General features: G+C 38.1%; 1 protein-coding gene across 1 annotated transcript; it reads left to right on the top strand.

The window, feature by feature from the left end:
* The first annotated feature begins 2099 nt into the window (after positions 1–2099).
* On the top strand, positions 2100–3252 carry LOC102785112 (mast cell protease 4-like). The gene is made up of 5 exons (XM_006790309.2): positions 2100–2157; positions 2235–2382; positions 2476–2608; positions 2725–2979; positions 3076–3252. The coding sequence occupies exons 1-5, from the start codon at positions 2100–2102 to the stop codon at positions 3250–3252; spliced, it is 771 nt and encodes a 256-aa protein (XP_006790372.2).
* Positions 3253–21995: the final 18743 nt, after the last annotated feature.

Here is a 21995-nt window from a genome sequence, read left to right as displayed (position 1 = left end):
CTTTTTGATATTTAAGTAATATGAGGATTTTGTCGGCTTACTGTCGGCTCCAACATGTGCTTGATGCAGATTCTGTTTGTTTTTGTGTTAAATGCATTACACAATACTTGTCCTCGCTCTCACAAGTCTCCACCCGATGTTTGTGGAGAGGGGTGATTATTGGCAAAAAGACATAAGATTTGAGGGTAATAGTAGAATGACCCGGTTTGCAGTGGCTTGAATTTTTTTTAATACTGCACACACCTGTGCTGGAAGATTTTATCAAACATTTTAATAACTTCATCTACTGAAACAGCATGCTCTAGTGGTTCAACAGAGACCCATACAAATCTTCCTCTGAGCTTCAGTGCAGGGCAATGAGGCTCAAACAACAACACACTAGATTTCATTTATGTGCACTATATCTTACTACAGCTGGAGTACAGATTTATGAGGATGAGGATAATGAATAATAAATTCACATTAATGCTGCAGATGCTGAATGAATGATAATTCAACAGATGAAAAGCTCTGTGAGTGCACGTGCAGTTCTACTAACCACAGTAATAGCTTCTTAACTGTGAGCGTAGAGCATCGACTCTTAATCTAAAACACAAAGGCAAATAAGTATATAATATTACACAGTATACGCAAACATAGACACACCTACTGGCAGCAGGTAACTGATTTAACAAAAGAAGATAAAATAATGTCAAAAGAACACTTTAATCACAAGTGGGATAATAAGTGATCCCCTTTAACTGATTTTTAGTTTTAGTTTTTCCTCTGATTTATCATTCCGATAATTAAATTAAAAACAATCCTTATTTATTTATTAAAGTGATTTTGTTTGTTTGTACTAATCCGATCATGTTTCACCCCTGGTGGTAGTAAAACAGATATGTTTAATATGTCTGTGTAGCTAGACACTGTGGTTTCAGCGACCCAGTTCATGGTGCCAAGCCAACGTGTCAATTCACGTTTAGATGCAAACAGAGGAAATGTGGAACAAAACTGAGAGAGGTGGTTGGAAACCACAGACAGACACTTAAAGTGTTTTATTACTTGTTTCTCTTTTTCCATATCAGTCTCATCACTCCTCTTACATCAATGAAAAAAGAATAGTCAGCTTATTTACTGTAACTGGATCAGTATCCGAAATTTAACAAACTTATTCTGGAAAAAAAGTGTTGTTGTTTTTTTCAATTAGTGTAGTTTCTCCTTATAGTCACTGTTAAATATCCCAATTCTTTGATCTTTGGGCTGAAGGAAGAACAACACTCGGTGTATAAATGCTTAATCAACAATCTCTTTATTCCACACAATTCTCATTCTTCCATACAGCACTTTGACCATAAACGCCCGGACGGGAGTTGTGGACAGGAGGGTGTCCACGACATCTCGAAGTGTCTGAATGTTTCTCACATTCTTATAGCTTCAGCCCCCCTCCAAAGTCATAAAACCTAAACATCCACATTCTTTCTCTTTCGGTTAGCCTCAGTTATGACCTTGGCTTCCTGTGCGGCATGTTCTGTTCTTTCTAATCAGACAAATAAGGCCATGATTCTCTGAAAACAGTATTTCTTATAAATCAGCAGCATCATAAAACAGTGTAATGATTTCACAATCTTTAATCCAAGGCATAATGTGGCCTATAGCCGTATAATGACTCAACAATTCTTTGATTAGAAGTATAAGGTGGCATAACATAGTAGAATAATCTCACATTAGAAACAAGGAAATGAAAACCCTAACAAATGTTTTTAAATTGACTTAAAGATTTTTAAGTCAATTTATTTCTATTTCAGAAGAAAAGGAGGCCCAAAAAGGTGCCCAATGAACCGAATCAGGAAGCTGAAAAGTCTTAAATCACAAAAGTTGATCTGAAATTGAGCCTCAAATGGTGATAAAGAAAGAAAAATAATGTGAATATATGTGTTGGACACTAAAATAAATATATACGCACACTCGCAAAATTATAAATGTGTTTTATATTGATAATGAAAGATTATCTATGTATGTGTAGCTTACCTTGTAACCATACAGGATGTGGTTAGAAGTCACTGAAGCAAGCTGCAGCATAAAAGGGTCAATGTGACACATGGTGTTTTGATGGCATCATGCACGCTCTGCAGAAACTTCTGTTCTTCCATGTCTTCACATGTCTCAGACAAGCTGGTAAGAATTAATCATCGATTATCATTCTCTGACTATCTGTCGGGAGCATCAACTTGTTTTTTTTTTCCTCTTTGGAGGACATGGGAGTGACATCATAAAGGGTAAAAAAGCTCCAGAGAACTCAATGCTGTACATGGCCTCAGTGCAGAGCAGCACCGGTCATGTATGTGGAGGATTTCTCATCACTGCAGACTTTGTGCTCACTGCAGCACACTGCGCCAAAGAGTAAGTCATTATTCTTTTTCAGTGGCAGAATCTGACTGACAGCATTTAAAACTGGTTTAGAGAGTGTATTGATTACAACGATTACTGTTCCAGCAATCCCACGCACGTTGTTCTAGCCACTCACAATCTCAAGAAGTCCCATCAAGAAAAAATAACAATTAAAAAGAAATTCAAGCCCAACTTTTATCAAACGGCTTGGCACGGTGATGACATCATGCTCCTTAAAGTAAGTATGAACTAAACTAATACTGAAACATTAAAGGTTTAAGGTGATATCATTTTGTGATCTAATTATTTACACTGCATAACAGTGCGAGCATTTCTAATGCTAACTGTCTCCAGCTTTCCAGGAAAGTTCAACTAAACAAGAGAGTAAAAATAATTCCACTGCCATCTGCTAAAGTACAACTAAGAAAAAATGAAGTGTGTCAGGTGTCTGGATGGGGAAAAACTATAACTGCTGGTGAAACTGTTAATGAGCTGAGAGTGGTGGATGTGCCTGTCATCAACAAAAGGGTGTGTAAGGAACTGTGGCCTGGTCTTCCTGCTAATGTAATCTGCGCAGGTGGTTATGGCACAGACAAAGGGTTCTGTCAGGTATGTTTCCCGTCCAATCACTGACGTTGTAATTTGGCCTCTTATCAAAAACTGAAATTTAAAAAGACAACTCAAAAGTCTTCCTCCTCCTCACAGGGTGATTCAGGCGGCCCGCTGGTGTGCAAAGGAATCGCTGTTGGTGTCGTTTCCTTCAACAAAAACAGAAACTGTGACTATCCTGATGTACCCAACGTTTTTACAGACATCTCAAAATACCGCCTGTGGATCAAATCAATTCTAAAAAACCCAAATAGTGATAAACAAAACCCATAAAGTTTTGATTTTGCATTATTAAAATGTAAACACGGTGCTGGCGATCGCTTCATCGGAGGAACCAAAAACAGAAATAAAAATATCTCGCAGTCCAAATTTCGTCTGTAATATTGTCGTGAGAAGGTAAATTTTTTCCTTAAAAAATAACAACTAAAATTCTAAAGAGAATAATTCTGTCATATGATCACTGCTACAGTTTGCTGTTCCTACATGACTGAAGTAACACAATCGGTGTGAGTCGGTGAGAGCGGGAGTGACCACACCCAGTGTTACCCCAGGAGGGCATGCAGCAATAATCATGCGAGTCTAAATAAAAGTATCAAAGGTGTTTCCCTCCCCGTGTGACCACTAACCACAGTACATCATAGTAGCTGACAGAATCAGAATCAGGTTATATACTATCACTGTAGTCTAATAGTAACAAAAAAGGAAACGTTATCTTTTGTCTCTTTGTCTGTTTATTTACTCATTTCATTAGTGTTATTTCCTTTATTGCAGTATGTGTGTAATGTGTATAAGCTGACAGGCAGGAGGAAAAAGAAAGAAAAAGAAGTGGGAAGAAAAAAAGAGAAAACATAATAAAGGGATAGCACACAGATAGAAAAGTGCAAAGGATCTGCACCTGTAAGAAAAACACAAAATCAGACAGAACCTGGGACAGAAGAAATCACCCCGTCATGAGCCGAGCACCCGGCACTCCAGCTGTCTGCTATCAGATGGGTCTCAAAGACAGTATAAGCTTCAGCAGCATGAAATGTTGAAATGGCGCCTTTTAGTGGCAGAAAAGCAGACAACAACTAAACATCTTGCTCTGGCCGTGTCTGCATGATAATGAGACTTATGCCAGACCTCTGGGTGCTCTGGTTTCCTCCCACAGTCCAAATTCAATTCAATTACATTTTTTATAGCAACAAATCATAACAATAAACACCTCATGGTGAAGACTGTACAATAATTGAGACAATTAGATGACCCTCGATGGGCAAGCACTTAGTGACAGTGAGAAGGAAAACTCCCTTTTAACAGGAAGAAACCTCCAACAGAACCAGGCTCAGGGAGGGGGAGGGGGCTGTCTGGTTGGGGGTGAAGGGAGGAAGACAGGACAGAGACACGTTGTAGAAGAGAGCGAGATTAATACTAAGTACTGATTAAATGCAGAGAAGTGTGTAAACACAAAGTGATAAGACACAAACCTAAAACTAACTGGGCGAGGCTCTTCAATGAGCAGCAGCTGTGCCTGTAATCTGCTGTCACTAAATGAGTCAGTGTAGCTGCACAGATATTACTCAAACATCAGCATTCAAATTATAGCACTTCACTGCTACAAGGCCAACTAACGTTGTGGAGTACATGTTAATAAATTCCATTTTTTTAATGAGAGAGTCACAGATATTTTTGATTACATATCTTTAGTTTCTACACTTCCCAGTTTTCCGATATTTTTCCACTGTGTCTGCTATAAGAGTTCCAGCAGGCGGTGCATCATTACAGCTCAAAAACGCTGTTACATCCTGTTATTTGGGCTGTTAGTCCTTTTTAGTGTTCATCTCTAACCACCTTGTAAACTCAGAGAGAAAGGGCATGTTAAAGATGTTAAGATTGCTACAAAATATATTTCTTCTTTACTTAGAACTTTTAGTCAGACAAAAGGATTTTTAAAAAAATGTTTTAGTATGAACTGTCTCTACTACATATTTGTATTTCTTGCCATTTATGGTTGTGGTTGCTATTTTATTATGGTTGCATTTGCAACCTGGGTTACATTAAAGCCTGCTAAATGTTGTGCTGCTATATTTTTTCATTGTTTACACTTATCTCTTATCTCTTATCTCCAGAGATGCTCTCAGAACATACATATACATATGTAATGTCACCAAATAAAGCGCAAAGTGTTGGAGACTTTGGAGGGCTGAGCCTGAGACCTTTTGGGGTGTGCAGGATTTTACTGAGGACTTTTCGTGGCGCAGTGATAGCCTCTGCAGTATTTTACCCAAAAGCAGGACTCAAACACGGAGAGGGAATAAAGTCAAAACTGCAGCTTTACTGCTGGGAATACTCTTACATTAATACAGAAAATAAAAGCAAAAATAAATAAATTTGAAACTCAAATCAAAAAGCTAAGAAACTAGGGAACTAAACTGGGAACAGAGAAATAGGAACGAGGGAGCACGGAGGAAACACACAAGGGGTGGGGGTGGTACAATGCAACAAAGACAGGGCTTAAATACACAAGGCAGTAACGAGGGGATGGGAAACAGGAGGGAAACACAGCTGGGACTAATAGACATAATGAGAGAAGGGGAAACAAAACTAGATACACTTTCATAGGACATGGGACTGTCCAAGTGAAGCAGGAAACACGAGACAATCACAAAGATGCAGACTAGACACTGAGACATGACTCAGTGTCTAGTCTGACTGGAGAGACAGAGGGAACATAGAGACAAGAGTAGCCAAACAAGGAACACGAGAAAAGCAAAGTAACAGAAACCAAAATCCTAGGACTAAAGAAATAACACAAGCAGAACCAAAACTCGTGAATAACAAATGATCAAAGTATACAAATTAATTAAAAAACCATAAACATCGAGCCAGAAGATTCAGGACCATGACTGCTGCACTGTAATACTTTCCAAGGTATTTATCCAATTACACAACAGTTCATCTGAAGGCAACGAGAAAAAAAAAGCACCATGCTGAAGGACTTTTACTGAAAAGGGGATGTAAATTTAATAATGAGTTTTGATCAGCGCCTTTAACTTAAATCATGTGTTTTTGATGAATGCTGATAACTTCAAAAACATATTTTGGAAAACCACATTTATGAAAGGATTTCAGCAAAGCTGTGATAAAATTGATATAAGTCTGTAAGTACAAACCACATAAAAGGATCAACTTCAACATATTAATACATTTCTGCAAACTAAAAACTGAATATTGATCCTTTAACTTATATTAATTTTCTCCCAGTGCCCTTAGTGCTTGGAAGTGAAGTTATAAATGGGGGGAAAGCCCCCAAAGAATTCCCTACTGTATATGACCTTGGTGCAGAGCAACTACGGTCACGATTGTGGAGGATTGCTGTTAGGAAGGACTTTGTAGTTACTGCTGCACACTGTGATGATGGGTAAGTAATCAATCCTTCTCCAAGGCAATTTGAGATAAGAAATGTAAAAATGTTCCATTAATATGCAACAGTTGTCACACCTGTAATCCCAGTCAGAACAGCTCCTTTAGAATATTTTTGATACGTTTAATTGTATAAAACATTTTGCAAGCTTAAAAAAAATGTATTGTCATTTTCTCTCATATGTCTTTGATTCAACTTCAGAAATCTACTGAGCTACTGAAGTTTTTTTGTTTTTTTTACTTTCTTATTCCATCTCCAGCTGTCAAGGCCAGTAAAGCCAAGCAAACGCATACAATTTACAACTTCCCACTCTTGAAATGGAAATAAAGCAAAATGGCGAGTGCCATGTGGCTGGGTGGGACTAGAACGGATAGGCCAGTGGTTAACCGGCTGAGAGTGGTGGATGTGTCTGTCATCAGCCCAGAGGTCTGGAAGAAGAAATGGGGAGGGGCTATCGACACTTGCCACGGTGGTTTTATTTGTGCTGGTGGATTCTATTCTATTCTCTCAGGTAACTTCTTTTCAGAGTAACTAGTAACTCATTTGTATTTGAAACATTCAGCTGTCAAACTGAGAATATGAAGTCAATATTAAGCAATGTGTTAATTATTGGACCAATGGGGCAGTTTTGCAATTCAGATCAATCATCTGTTCAGTTTTCAGTTTTACTCAGTGGAGCCCCCATAATTTCGTCATACATGTACAATAAAGGAATATTCTATTCTATTCTATTCTATTCTAAATCTGTCTAAAATCTGATCATGTTGGTCCAGAAATTTACATCTTGATCAGTGTGACTGATTGGCAATCAAGCTGATGAATTAAATAGTTATTTGTACATATAATGTGTGCATGGTGTTGCATCTTGATATGAGCCTGGAATGTAAGCACCAGAAAGACACTCAGGTTGTAAACTGAATGAGGGAGAGAAGGAAGCAGATTTAGTACACGTGCTGTAATTCAATAATTTATTACATTACTTACTGAACAATACAATAAAGAGTATCCTGCCAGACCAAATCCACCAACTTTTCACCAACAAGTGAGAAGTCAAAGGAGCATTTATTAGATAGAAACTGTGCTTTTGAGACTTCATGAGTTTTAATTATTAGCTAAACTAATGACTACTTAAAGTAAAGAGCACATAGTGTTCTTTACTTTAAATTCATCACAGCAAAACAACATATGTTTGACAATATGTCAGTTTGTTTTTCAGAATGCTGAACTTTGCATCATATACAGATTGAGTATCTGACTTATATAACACATTACATGTAAGCTTTAAATATCCAGCCTATCAGATGTAACTGAGCAGTCCTTATCTTAAAATGTAACCCCTTTATCTCTCATTCGTTTCTCTCTCTGGGAAATGCAGCAGCTATACCTTTAGCTAGCAGACACACAGTATGACAAACAGCGCACAGTTTGTGTTTTTGCTGAAATGTTGCATCTGGAATTACCTGGTCAGTTAAGTATTTTTAATTACCATTAACAAAAAGTACCATTATCCTCATTCATCTTCAGTAGCACTACTAGTTCCTGAATACCGTGACCACAACCTTTGGCCAGGTATCATTCCAGCCCACTTTAAATAGGACGTGAAACTCACATAAAATTTTACATCACTGAGCCCTGCTCTCAAAAAATCATATAGATATAACTGTCTGTCAAGTTGGACTTAAGAAATAAGTGCTTAATTAACGTTTTAAAAACATGTTTAGCGCCATCTTCTGTCAGTACAGAACTTTGCGTCACTGGGTTGATTAGTTGGTTCCACCTAATAGACTTAAATTAGTTTATGGTAGTTAAGTGCAACTTGGGGTGGACCAATTTTTGGAACAGTCTGTTCTTTCTTTAGGTGTCTTCCAAGCTCAAAGTCCATTGTTTATTCAGTTGGCTAGTTTCAGTCATTGTAAGTATTTGAATGCATATCGGGAGGAGCTATTATCATGGCCTTGGTGTTACTGCAGTTTATTATTATTATTAATATTAATAATAATAATAATAATAATAATAATAATAATAATAATAATAATAATAATATTGGAGAGCTGGTCACAAATCTCAGATAAACAATCAACTACAATAGACATCTATCCAGCTGACAAGGCTTAAAAGACATAAACAGCAGAATATCATCAGCATTGATAATTTTTTATGATTCCATTTAAAAACACACAGAAACACAAAATGTATTACCTATCAGACAGTCTGTTAAAAAAACTGCTATATTTTATTTGAAAATGTGAGAAAAGCAAAAAGATTTTTACTTCGTTAAATAAATAAGCCACAAAGGGCTCATTTGACGAAGAACAAATCAAGAATGTGGCCTGACTGCTTTTTTAGGCAGGTTTCTTAGACTTAAAAGACTTAATTTGGTTAAAAATGAAGGAGTAATTTTTTTGATCAAGATTTTTTAAATTAAAATTAAGATTTAGTGATTTGAGATTTAGAAGTTACTGTAAAAACATGACACTGCAACTAGAGAATTGCAGTACATACAATGAGACACAGACAGAAGGAAAGATATCTTTATTAGAAAGCATAAAAAGTAAAAATAAAGTAAAAAATGTTGTTTTGTATCAATTTTGTTTTTTGAGGGTTCTTTTACTGAAGAAAACATATTTTCAAAAATTATCTTTGTCAAAAAATCTGTTCAAAAATCTGCTCTTATGTTCGTTTTAAATTGGTAAGACAGGACTGGGCGACTGTCTGGGCGACAGACTGAACAGTCTCACTGTTGTTTTACATTTTGTGTTTGCATAAACTGACTAACCACAGGCTGCTATGTGCAGAGTAATAATTCACTGTTAGCACCCAAGGTACAACACATTTATTATTTTTTTCACTACAAAGCCCTATGACATCACAAGGAGTAAAGATAATAAAATACACAATTTTAGTATGTAATGTTTCAAGGTCAAAGGTTTAAAGGTCGTGTTCTTATAAAAGCATGAAACATTTTAGTGTAACCCCTGCCTGTCAGGAGGAGTTACGTTCTGGGTAAGAAAACATATCAGTTACCTTTATAAAGCTTTATATTGATCATATTTATATTTGCACTGTATGAGAATCCAGCAATAACATTTATAATGTACTCACTCTAAATCGAGATATTATTGGAGCAGTTTGTGGGCATGTTAATTATCTCCATCTGCATTACACTTCACATCTCCTGTTAAAAATAAATACTGCAATATTTTGATTTGGAAATTTAGGAAAAGTGAACCTCAGATTCTTACCCAGTGCAGTGAGCAGCTGTCAGGACCCATTGTGGGTGGATTAATGTCCCCCCACACATAGATTTCTTACTTGTCAAAAAAGCCATGAAGGGCAGCGAGTGTGGCTTAACTTTTTTCCCTCCAATAATCTCAGAACCATGACCTAAAACAACAAAAAATATCCAGTCACATAAGAAAATCAGCAGATTTTTAAGTCAGTAATATAAACTAAAGTACAAAACATCATTCACCTGACTGGATGATGGAAAGAAGCATGCACGAGATAAAAACATCGCTGAGCAGATGTTGAATTCACTGAAGTCCACTGTGATGCACAGCTTTATACGCTGAGCAGACACATACACACACACACACACACACACACACACACACACACACAGAGAGAGCCAGAAGTGCTCTTAATGTGTTATAACAATCATCAGTAGTTTTGAAAATAAAAAATATAATTTGGCAATTTGCTCACATGTTAATCATATGTGCTTTTCAATAATCATCATTAATTTTCTAGTTTTACCAGTATTACTGTGAACTGTGTTGAAGCCACACAGTGCCCACAAAATATATCAGAGATCACCACCTAGTGGTTTAATGTGAATATTGAGTGTCAGTGACACAGTGAGGCTAGGATCATAAAAGCAAAGATATTTGATTGATTATTAGCTCTAAAATATCTGTGACAGCTGTGTCTGATTTACAGTGATTTTGAGATGCTTATTGTGCTTCTCTGGGCAATAATTTCTTTAATGTTGTAACACATTTTGTGGTCAACTTGAAAGAGAACTGCTGAAGACTTAGGAAAAGAAAGGAGCCGTGCGCTGAGAATTGTAATGACATTACACTCATCTATCCTTAATAAAATGACGCTGAATGTCTACTGTGCAGGGACTACAATGAGAAGGAGTCTGCAGCAGCACAAAGTCTTCTTTTGACATTAAAAAGCTGTTGGATTCACTGAAAAGGCTGAAGAGTCGGTGACTGAAAGCTGCGAGCAGAAGTATTTATAAGAGTTTTACTTTCAGGTGGAGAGTATTTAAATGAGTCAGGCAAATGTGAATTGAAAAGTCTATGACACAAAGTTTCTTGCAAGCTGCACAAAATTTAACATGAAAAAAACAATCCTGTATTCAGCCTGCAGTGGCTGTGATAGCTGCTACTAGAAGAGTTTAGGAGGCGAGATGTCATCAGAACGAATGAGAACTCTCTGTATTGAAATTCTTCACTCAGTCTTCATGCCAAGTGAGCCCACTCTTTGCTCCTCAGTAACTTAGTTTTCATGAAACAGAGCAGAAATAAACTGAGCTCAGCTTATTTTTCTCAGCAGTGCGCACACAGCGAGCGGCTTCTCTCTGCTGAATCTGTAATTAATAAAAGTGTTACTGTGTTAGATGAATGCCTGAATGTTGCCACACGCATGTGGCATGGTAACATAGTAAGTGGGAAAGCTACAGCAGAGTTCTTTCTTATATGATTTTCCTTCAGCCTCCTCTCACTTATTGGAACTGCCTCCCTATTTTCAGAGATTACCACTGGACTGAAACCTGAGCTTACACTGAATTATTTTGGTTAGAAGGCCTGAATTTTGCAGCACTTTTGGAACGAGCAAAAGCATCTGGTCTACTGGCCTGAGAGAATGAGGCAGGACACAAAGGTGCAGCAGGTCAGACAGATAACATGGGGCACAACCATTAATAGGAGATTTTTCTGTCCTCCCTTGTGTGGTTTCCAGAAAAATCCTTAAGTCTTTATGCAGTCCTTTCTATATGTTGACAATACACACCACACTTTTACTTTTAAGCACTTTTAGTCTTAAAAGGCTTCTTTTTCTGTTTTCCACCAATAAATCTTGAAGTTGACCTTGAAGATGGTCAAAGGTGGATGTGAGCCAAATTTAAATGGCTTGTTAAGATGACCCCGCTTCACACCCCTACAATGTTTTAACAGAATTAATTCAACACTTATTGAGCTATCATGTTTACAGAATGTATGGCATGTTTCCCTTAGCACTTCAGCTAGACTTTTCCAGTCATCTGATAACTCTGCCCTGCCACAAGGAGCCTGTCTTAGTAGTCTACTATCTTTTGTTTCTTCTACAAATATGCACTCCACATGTTTACACTTTGCTCCACTCTTATACATGTTCCTCGTTTTTCATGAGGTTCACCACACAGTCATTTCCATCCTTTTGGCAAAATCCAGCACCATCAGCATTTCTCTCCTTAACGCAATACCTAATCAACACTTCCTCATTGCCTCTGCTCCCTTCACCTGCACGGATGTTTGCTGCTTCATCCAACTGACTTCAGCATCACATCTTCAATTTCCAGCTTCAAACTCATGACTCTTTCTGACACTCTCTTTACCGCCACAGCACTATTCACATATTCTTCCTTCAAGAGACCATGCTCCATAATAATGTCTCCTACAGAAGAGTCGTAGTGCCCTCCTACAGGACAAATCCTGCAACCCTCGCTCCATAAACAGTTCACACAGTGGAAGAAATGGCCCCAGGTTTGCAGGTTTGTGTGCATGTGCTGATGGTGTACAAAAGTTGTGGTGTGAGAGATCGTGAGAAACTCATAACCATTAAACAGCCCGTGTGTTTCAGGATGATGGGGTAGTGTAATAATGATGAAGAAGATAATGTAAAGATAATACAGGTGCCAAAAAAACAGGATGCGGTTAGAAGTCAAAATGTGATAATCAAACTTGACAGAGCAACTGCTGTATAAAAGATCCATTTCACACTTGTGCCAACACAACTTCACCTTTTTGCTGGCATCATGCTCAGTCTGCAAAAGATCCTGCTCCTCCATGTTCTGGCATGTCTCGGATGACTCGGTAAGATCTGCAAAACTTTGTTATTGTCCTCTGATCGTTTAATGGAACGTTAACTTCATTTTGATTTCCTTTATTTTACTTTTTCAGTACATGGAAGTGACATCATAGATGGTTAAAAAAAAAAAAAAGCCCCAGAGAACTCAATGCAGTACATGGCCTCTGTGCAGGACTACAACAGTCACCATGTTTGTGGAGGATTTCTCATCACTGAAGACTTTGTAGTCTCGGCTGCACACTGTGCTGGATATGAACAGAGGTTGAAAGAGTACTAAAATATTCTACTGAAGTAAAAGTAATATTACTTTGATGAAATTTGTGGTAAAATGTGGTATATATTTGTGGTTGAAGTATTTACAGTACAACACAGGAGTTATGATATGAGAGCTGACATTTCTGTGCATCTCCAGCTGTTTGAGAAGGTTCAGCCAGGCTAAATGACTCACCTTCCATGTGCTGAAGTAAACCTACGAGACAATGAAATGTGTCCGCTGGCTCTCACTTACACTTACTTACTTAAGTCTTTTAATAAATTGTGCTGAAGTTCTACAATGTCCTTTGATTTGACAAAGCCAAGCTCTGTTAACTTCTCCTTCATGATCATGATAATGACAGCGCTCACTGGATTGATCAATAGGGCTTTGGAGCGTGATGTCACGGGGGTGGGCGTGGAAAGGATTTTGGCCCGATCCGCCATTTTGGGGGTCTAGCGCAAGTGAAAAGGGAGCGAAGGCACACACAACAGCCACGGTTCGTATTTGCTGTGTGGTCGGCTGCAATGTTCGATCGCACGACCGGCAAGAGAATAAGCTTGAAAATGGTTTATCTTTTCATTCTTTCCCAACCTGGAAGCAACATGAGGCAGATCATGTATCGGATGTTACCAAACGAAGGCGTCTAGCCTGGATAGCAGCTGTGAGACGAGCTGATATCCAGTTCTCTTCCATCTCCAAATATCTGTTGGTGCTCCAGACATTTTCATTCCGGTAAGTTCTAAATATGTTCATATCTCTCTTTATAGCCTATTAGTTTTATTTTCGATGCACTCTGAGCTCATAGCAAATTAGAACAAACATTGTACTGAGGGATTTTGCATAACTAACTTCTATTTATAGAGTTGCTAATTATTTGGCATTATTGCAGCAAACCAGTCTATGAAATGGATGAAACATCATGACTGAGTTCCAGCGCTACACAAGGGACCTGCTTCAAACAAACCACCATGCCAATCAGATTACTTCTTCCATGTGAGGGTGAAGAGGTGACCCTTCTGCATAAGATGGTGAAGGTTTGCTGCGTTTGGTGAACAGTGTGATAATAAAACCAGGGAAAAATGAAACCTGCTCCTGTTAAACATTCCTAAGTCTTTTGCTGTATAAATAGCGGTATTTTTTCAAAAGATACAGTAAATAAAGTAATGTTAGTAGTGGGTGATATCATGTAAACACTGTCATGATTTTATGTAAACATTTTGTCATTTGTAAACTATAAATGACTGGATTCTACACTGTAACTGATGTGATGTTCTATAAAGTGGTTTTAATAATAATAAAAAAAGGAAAAAATTAGTAAATTTCTTTATTCAATTTTTGAACAGTGGGACTCAGTCAGTACATATTCAGTAAATGCAAATCATTTACACGGCAGTGCACTTCAGGCATAAATCTAGACCCCTAGATAAAACATTATGGCATTATAGCAGTGACAACTCCTCCACAGTAGCAGGTGGGATTTTTCTTTTTTGAGGACGGCTCCTTTTACCTTTCAATATAGATGGTCTGTTTATGTTTTGATCAAGAGCCTTTTTTTGGGCAGCTGAAGAGAAGTCTATCTTATGGCCAACCTCTGGCTGTATCTTGGTCACATTACCCAGCAAAACCCAGTATGCAGGTTCATCTGTAACAGTCCTTGTGCCACGGATCCGCACTGTTGCTTCTACATTAAACTGAAGAGCAGTGACATGGGTGCAGGTCTCCACGACTCCGGCCTTACAGGTGCAGCGGGTGGCTTCAACCTTCCCTGTGATGCTCACTTTGACCCATGGCTGCAATGCTGGTTCATTCAGTCTTTGAGAGTGCAGGACCTGAAACACACACAGACAAAGTTAATTTAAAGACAAGAACTATGAGCCAAGGCCGACATAAATGTGTTTAATCTACTTTATCATAAATGTAACAAAGTATTTAGAAAGTTAGCACATGTAATTTTTCATTTCTTTATGTGTCCATCTATAGAACGCTGCATGTTATAGTGTAAATCTGCCTGTTCTCTGTCAGAAACCTGCCTGCAGAAAATGAACCTAAAGTATGTAATGCAAGGATGTCATCACTTTAGAGATGGAGAAAGCATAAAGTGACAATTATGAATCACTTAATATGATAAGGAGATTCTGCAGGTCATTAATCAATGTATAAAGTTAAAATAAAATGTATTTTTAGTGACACAGGATACAAATATGGAAGCAAGATGTATAATTAGAATTATTTATAATAAATATGAATAAATCATTGCAATTTCTTTAACCATTGTGAATATCTAAATCCTTCAGGACAATGTCACATCAATGCACTGAACTCACTATGTTATCCCTCTAACAGCCTCCACATGTTCTCACTGTAATTTCCCCTCATGAATGAATTTATGCTGCACTAATCTGAATGTTTGCAGGGAAATCAAACGCATTTCACACGCAGTACTCGAGCTGACTTACCTTTGTTTGAATGACGATTTGTACGCGCTGACTCCACAGACAAGGTAAGAAAATATGTCAGGCTACGTCAGTAGCGGTTGGTCTTCAGGGTTTCTACTCCACTGCCGTATTTCATACGGGTCCACATTTCCAATGCACGCTATTTTCTGCAAGTACTGCTGCTTCGCCTCTGAACGAAATCGGTCTCTATACAGCTGCTTTTAAGCATCTTGTAATCGTCGTTCCAACACAGTGCGTTTGTTTTGCTTCGTAGACCCCGAAAATGGTGCCGCGCTCCCACAATGCATTGCGGCGTGACGTCAACTCCAAAGCCCTATACTCAGATGGGACCATTGTGCGGTCCTCACCCTGAGTTTCACAGTTTTCACAAGCTAGACAGCAAGATAACGATGCTTCAGTTAACAGAATTATTTTCGTTTTGTGCTGATTTTTTAATGAATGGCCTCTGACAACTGCCTTCTCTTTGACCCTCGTAAAACTGAAAACATACAAAATATTGCATTAGCTAACTAACATCGCAAACTAGCTCGTTACACGCTTACTGAAAGTTAACAAGATAAAACGTTCATACTCACTTAAACGTACAAATTATCAAACCATTTTTAAATAAAGCAATTATTATTTTATCATCACTAGTACTTACAGACAAATCTCGTCCAAAGCAACAACATTTGAAGTTCCATATTAGCTAATAATACTTATTACGTTCAGCCATCTTGGATTTTTCGCTTCCTCAATTTTTCTTTTTCCAAAGTAATCAAAGCTATATTTTAAAGCAGCCACTAGAGGGAGCTCCAAGGCAGTTTACAAAACTATATAATCCAGTGTAATTTATAAAAGTCTGAACCAGGGGCAAATCTAAAGGGTTGGTGTGGCCCAGCCTAAAATGATCTCTTGCTTGCCCAAGCGATCCTTTTTTTTTTTCTAAATACTATCGTCACGTTTAGTGCAGAAGAAGCAGTTGGGAAAAAAAGCATTTTCTAAGGAAAGGGCGAAAACAATAAAGAAAGGGAAAAGAAGCTACCTCTTTCCTGTTGGTGGAAAAATGTACTATGTCAACAATTTTTAAAAAAACAAAAAGGCAACACCTGGGATTTGGTTGTTTAGGAAGAGGGGAAAGTTTTGGGAGTGACAGCGAGACAGTGCTAGCAAGTGAGAGAGAGAGAGCGCGAGTTTTGAGATGTGAAAAAGAAAGAAAAAACCCTCCAGATGCATTGGCTGCATTTATAAATAAGTAGTTCTATTTAACTTTATTGTTCACAAAATTTGTGCATAAGTTGTCAAAATGTACAATTTATATTTGTTATAAAAAATAATTTATTAAATATGTCTGTGGTTTTTCTAAAGTAAAAAAAAACTACTACTAGGATTGTATGGGGTTTTTTTTTGTGATTTCAGATCAGTTTGTGGTATGTCAATGAAAAAATGACTGCAAATTCAGACACTCTCCCAAAATGGTTTGTTCCAGCTCGCCTCTCCCCTACTCTGGCTCTAGCGCTCTTGCTGCCAGAGCGATGGTGGCTGAGACGCAGCAGAGCGGAGGTGTAAGTGCCTAGCTTAAAACAGGACATGTTAACTGCATTTTACCTTCAGTTACTCTTTATATAGTTAGGTAGGAGTCAGACCATGTTTCTTTTTAGCTGAAAAACATTACACCCAGGTAACCTGCAGTGTTGAAAACGTGTTTTGCGACAATGTTTGCTGCCCTACAATCCGTCCTGCTCTGTAGTAAAATCAGCAACATTTGACCGTCCTGTTACTCCCACTGAAATTTATTCAGCCTATTTAAAATCTAAAACTTAAAATTGTCTGTAGCCTATTGTTGTTACCACTGTCTTGTTTGAAATTGAATGAGAGAAGCTGGTTATTTTGTCATATGTGCCAATATGAAACCCAGGAGCCACTTTCAGGTAAAAGTGTAAGAACAAATGAGGATAATGTTGGATCAGTGTTTCAATATTTATATCTTTTATTAGATGTACATGTGGTTTGGTTATTTGCCTTTTGGTTGAAAGTACACTGAGAGAGGAGTCTTTTTATTAGTGATCTTAATGGGGGGTTTTTTCATATTAATGTAATTTTTTCATCTAATTGAATACAATCTATTTGTGTATGATTGTCAGTCCAAAGAGGGAGAGAGGAAAGAGGACAACATGAGGAGAAAGTGCAAGGTCAGGAAGAACCAGGTAAGGAAACAGACAGGGAACAGTGACAGGCACAACAGAAACTGTTAAACTGCTTGAGAGTTGACCACCAAAAGTATTTGCCAACTTCAAGGTGAGGCGACACAGGTTAAAATAAAATAAATAAATCTGCAGCGCCATATTAGTATCTGCAGTAAAGATATTTTCATACATTGTACCATAGGCAAGGTTGTCTCCATTTTTATAATTTTTTTTAATCAATAATTTGTACATTTTAAGGACTCTATTTTTGGAGTCTATTTTCATATATCTGTATTATATTATACATACACATTAAAAGTGAATCTCTGTCCATGCACTCAGTTTACTTCTTACTCACTATGATCATCATTCATCATTTTCCCCCAGTAATTGGAGTTAGGATATGTTTATTTGTTTTTTATTCCAATCCATTCTTCGTTTGCAGCATTTTAAAAAAGTGTTTTGCTTTTCTTTCACAAATGTGGGATTAAATTGTGTTAAAATGTACAAAACATTGATGTCATGTTTTGTGACGAGGACCCAGGCACAGGGAGACTTGATGAATTTAAGAATCTTGTGATTTAATAAAGAAATTTGCAGACTTGCATAGAGATGGTAAAATTATGATGACTGATAACGGAGATGAAGACAACAGACGAGGCAGGGACAGGGAGGAACAGGGGTTTAAATGCACCAAGGAGACAGTCAGAGGGAACTCGGGACAACTGGAGACATTTAAGGATGCAGGGACAGACAGAGCCAGGGAAGAAGTCTCATCGTGACAAGTTTATCTTGCCTGGCTGAGCAGCTCTCTGGGTGACCTCACAGGGTTAACCAAGAAATCGTGAAAAATTAGGTTGAGATTTTTGTCCATGACAGTGCAGATTTCTGACATTTTGTGTAAATTTAAGTAACAATTTGATTTGTTCTAACAAAAAAAAATGTGAAACTTAAGTTAGACTTGTGTTTGTAAATGAACCGTCCTGTTTTGTGTAGCTTTCTGGTTTTTATACTTATTGGCCAACATATTTATTTATTATACAGGCTATACAGTATATAAAATAAAATTCACATGTCTTATGTGAATTGAAATGTTTAATTATCTGGGCTACAGAAAATAAACAAGTTATAGACTATATTTATATGAAGCATGTATACTTACTGCATTTGAATCATTTTAAGTATATGTATCACTGGCATATGTGTGTGTATGTGTGTGTGTGTGTGTGTGTGTGTGTGTGTGTGTGTGTGTGTGTGTGTGTGTTGGGGGTATAAAAAAAAGATTTGATTTCCATGCAAACCTAAGAAAATTTCTCTGTCTGAAAGTCTGAAAAATAAAATTCATGCCCATTTATTCTCACCGGGTAAAAACGCAAACACAAGTAACGTTAACTACTTTTCTTTTTTGCTTTAATGTTCAGGAAGATAAACTGGATAAAAACAGCTCTGAGTAATGTCTAACTGATCTTTAAGCACCTCCTTTTGGCAGGTCTGCAGAGATACAAAGTGACACAAACAAACTATGAACAAGTAAACTGTTACATGCTGATCAGGCTGAACCTGCAACACACAGGCTGATTGTCTAAGACGCACTTTTGAATCTCAGTGCTGCCGCAAATACTGCTGAATTACATTGTGCATGTATTGTAAAACTTGATCTGTGATCACAATATCTAAAATTATAAAACTGTTCAAAAACAGCTGGTTGCTCTTTTTCACCTGGCTTACAAAAATAAAAAAGCAAAAATAAAGAAGCTTTTTTTGTGCAGTCTGAATGTAAACATTCCTGAGCATTAGCGTGTTCATAAAATCTGACATTGTGAATAATTCTCATGGCTCTCTTTTGCAGTAAACACAGGGATTGTAATGAGCTTTTATAAGTACATCCCCACACCTCTACTCAGGAATTTAAATTTGGTAACGCCAAAAACCACCAACCGACAATCATCATTGTTTTAACATTTAGCTCAAAAAATTTCCATAAATGGTAAACGGACTGATTCTTATATAGCACTCATATAGCGAGTACTCAAAGTGCTCTATACATCATGCCAAGACTGAAACAGCATGGTTGTCAGCATCATTTGATCTGGAAAATGTGGTGTCTGTGGTTCAGCTTGTGTAATTTTGGCTGTGTCGAGTATTTCCACAGTAAAGAATCTTTCCGTGCAAACACTTTAGAAGGTACTGCCTTTCTATATCCGACACATACACTACTGTGCAAAAGTCTTGAGCGACCCACTAATTGAAATATTTAAAGAAGAGGAGTGGCTCAACACTTCTGCACAGTACTGTGGTCTGTTCAGCAACCACAGTAGAATGAAGCGGGATGGTTGAATAAAGTTTTCTGTAGCGTAATCAGGCTCAAACTACACGGCACAGAATGCATTTATGCATGCTATATCTCTAAAGCACATCTCCTGAAGATCAGTGTGCGTGATCTTCTGTTAACTACAGCAACAGTTACATAACTGAAATAGAACAGGTTTCATCTCCACTGACTCCTTTTAATGTGGAGGAGTGTAGCAGTGTTCTGAGCCCCTCTTGTGCAGTATCGTAGTTGTTCCATCTCTAAGTCACTGGAGGAGTTAGTCGGAGGCTGCAGGAACATGATCTGCAGGATACAGAGAAAAAAAGGAGGTCTGTGAATATTGCCTGTGTGCTCAGGTATCTACAAAACCAGCCAGTATCACAGCTGAGTAGCAATGAAGATGAGGATCTGGCTGCAAACCGGAGGCACGGCCAAGCATAAATACTCACTGATGAATAGGTAGCTCTCAGGTGTACAAGGCAGGCCTGGTAGACACGACCTGCCCGCACATCCACCTGGGAAACAACATCAAATAACCTTTTATTCGTCACATACACAATCACACAGCGTACATCATGTAGCGAAATGCTTTTGTGTCTGAGCTGCGGACAGGCTGCAGACGTAGCCGTGCCATTTCAGGGCTTGGTTTTAGAAGGGGGGGTCTAACCAGGACCGCTCCTGGATACCGGGTGGGAATCGAACTTGCAACTCCTGCTCCAAAGGTGTGTAAGGAGGAAAAACAAAACAAAAGCCCCACCCAGCCCACACCCCGACACACCAGCTCCGGCCTCTTTAATGAACTCAATAAACTTTTTTTCATGGCTCTGAAGTCTAAAAACATACATATAACATTTTTTTACTTATCACAAAAGTTTAGAAAGTCCTGTGTTACAGCGGCCAAGGTATTAACCACTCCCTCCAACAGAATAGCTTCTATAAAGTAGAGCTCAATTAAATAAAAGCTAACTAAATCAAAGAGTTCATCAGGCTGAAAATCACCCTAAAGAGCTCAGTAGGAAAAAAACTGAGTTCATCACAGCAGCTCAAAGTATATAAAAGTCTTTATCCAAATAAAACTAAAGTGGGGGTGTGACCCGGCATGACTGATGGATGGTTCAGAAATATAAGGCTGTCAGACACAAAGCTCTGTGTTTCAGAAAACACGCTGCAGCTCCTTTCTGTCAGCTGTGAGGAACGTAGGTTTAGCAGGTGAGTGGTGCAATTGTGCAGACACATGATGTCGAGACCGCTCGCTCTGCCTGCAACGACCCACGTGATAAATAAATCAGTGAAACCATTGAACTTCCTGTGTGTTGGGTCTGCTACCTGGTCCATACTGGTCCTGGTCCATCTGCTCTGGCTGACACATCACTGACACACACAGCTCATCCTGGCCTGTTTATCTGGAACGTTTTTGTCCACACGTGGAGGTTATATTATCATATAATATATCATAATATAACATTTTTATTAGAATCTTTTTTTTGTTATTCACATTGTGGGAGCTGTCAGGACTTTCTAAATATGTGCACAAAACATGAACAGAAATTCTGGTTTTATTTATGTGGTTTCATTTGTTTATTTTTTTTACTGTTTTTTATTATATTTTAATTTTTGAGTGTTTGATCAACAATGAAATCTTTAAGGTCTTTCATATGGGTGTTGTCTGTTGAAGTTTGAGGTGGTGTGAACGAGGACGGTGTCTGAGCCTGATGACTGTCAGACAGTCTGCACAAGTTTCATGCCTCAATCTGGGCGTCAGCCAAGCTGTGTGGAATTTTTTTGGTCCATGTGTTTGATTAGGAAAATATTTTATGCTGCATGTCCTTCCTGATGTAACCTTCCCATTCTTCTGAGCCCCCGTAACTTGTGGGCCCAGCAGGCCACCTTTAACACCTTTAACATGGACAAGCAGGAAGGGGAACAGCTGGGTCTACCTATACCCACGTTTCCTGATTTTTTTTTCTTATTTTTCAAATGTTTTGATTGTGATTTTTAAAAATAAAATTGAATCAAACCTCAGCAGCATCTTGAAAACCAGGTGAGGGTGAAAGGTGAAGTGCATGATGGACAGGCCGGCAGTCTGTGACAGTCTTAGTAACACAGCCGACTCGATTACAAAAAGAAAAAATGTGTTCTTTTGTTGAGATGATCAGGAGTGAAGAGAGTGAAGATGAGTGAACTGACTACAAGGGGAAGGTTTTAGTTTTCAGATTTACCTGATTTATTGTCACAGTGAGCAGAAGCAGGTCCTCATAACGAGACTGAAAGACAGCAAAGAAGAAAGTCAGAAATGAGCGTGAACTACAAAAACAGCCACTCATTCAATCTGACCAAGTGTGATTTCCAC

Source organism: Neolamprologus brichardi, chromosome 23 (assembly GCF_056152115.1).
Source record: "Neolamprologus brichardi isolate AB-2024 chromosome 23, ASM5615211v1, whole genome shotgun sequence".
In the NCBI taxonomy this organism is placed as follows: Eukaryota; Metazoa; Chordata; class Actinopteri; order Cichliformes; family Cichlidae; genus Neolamprologus; species Neolamprologus brichardi.
Note: the sequence above shows the minus strand (reverse complement) of the source record. Positions and strands in the feature narration are given on the sequence as shown.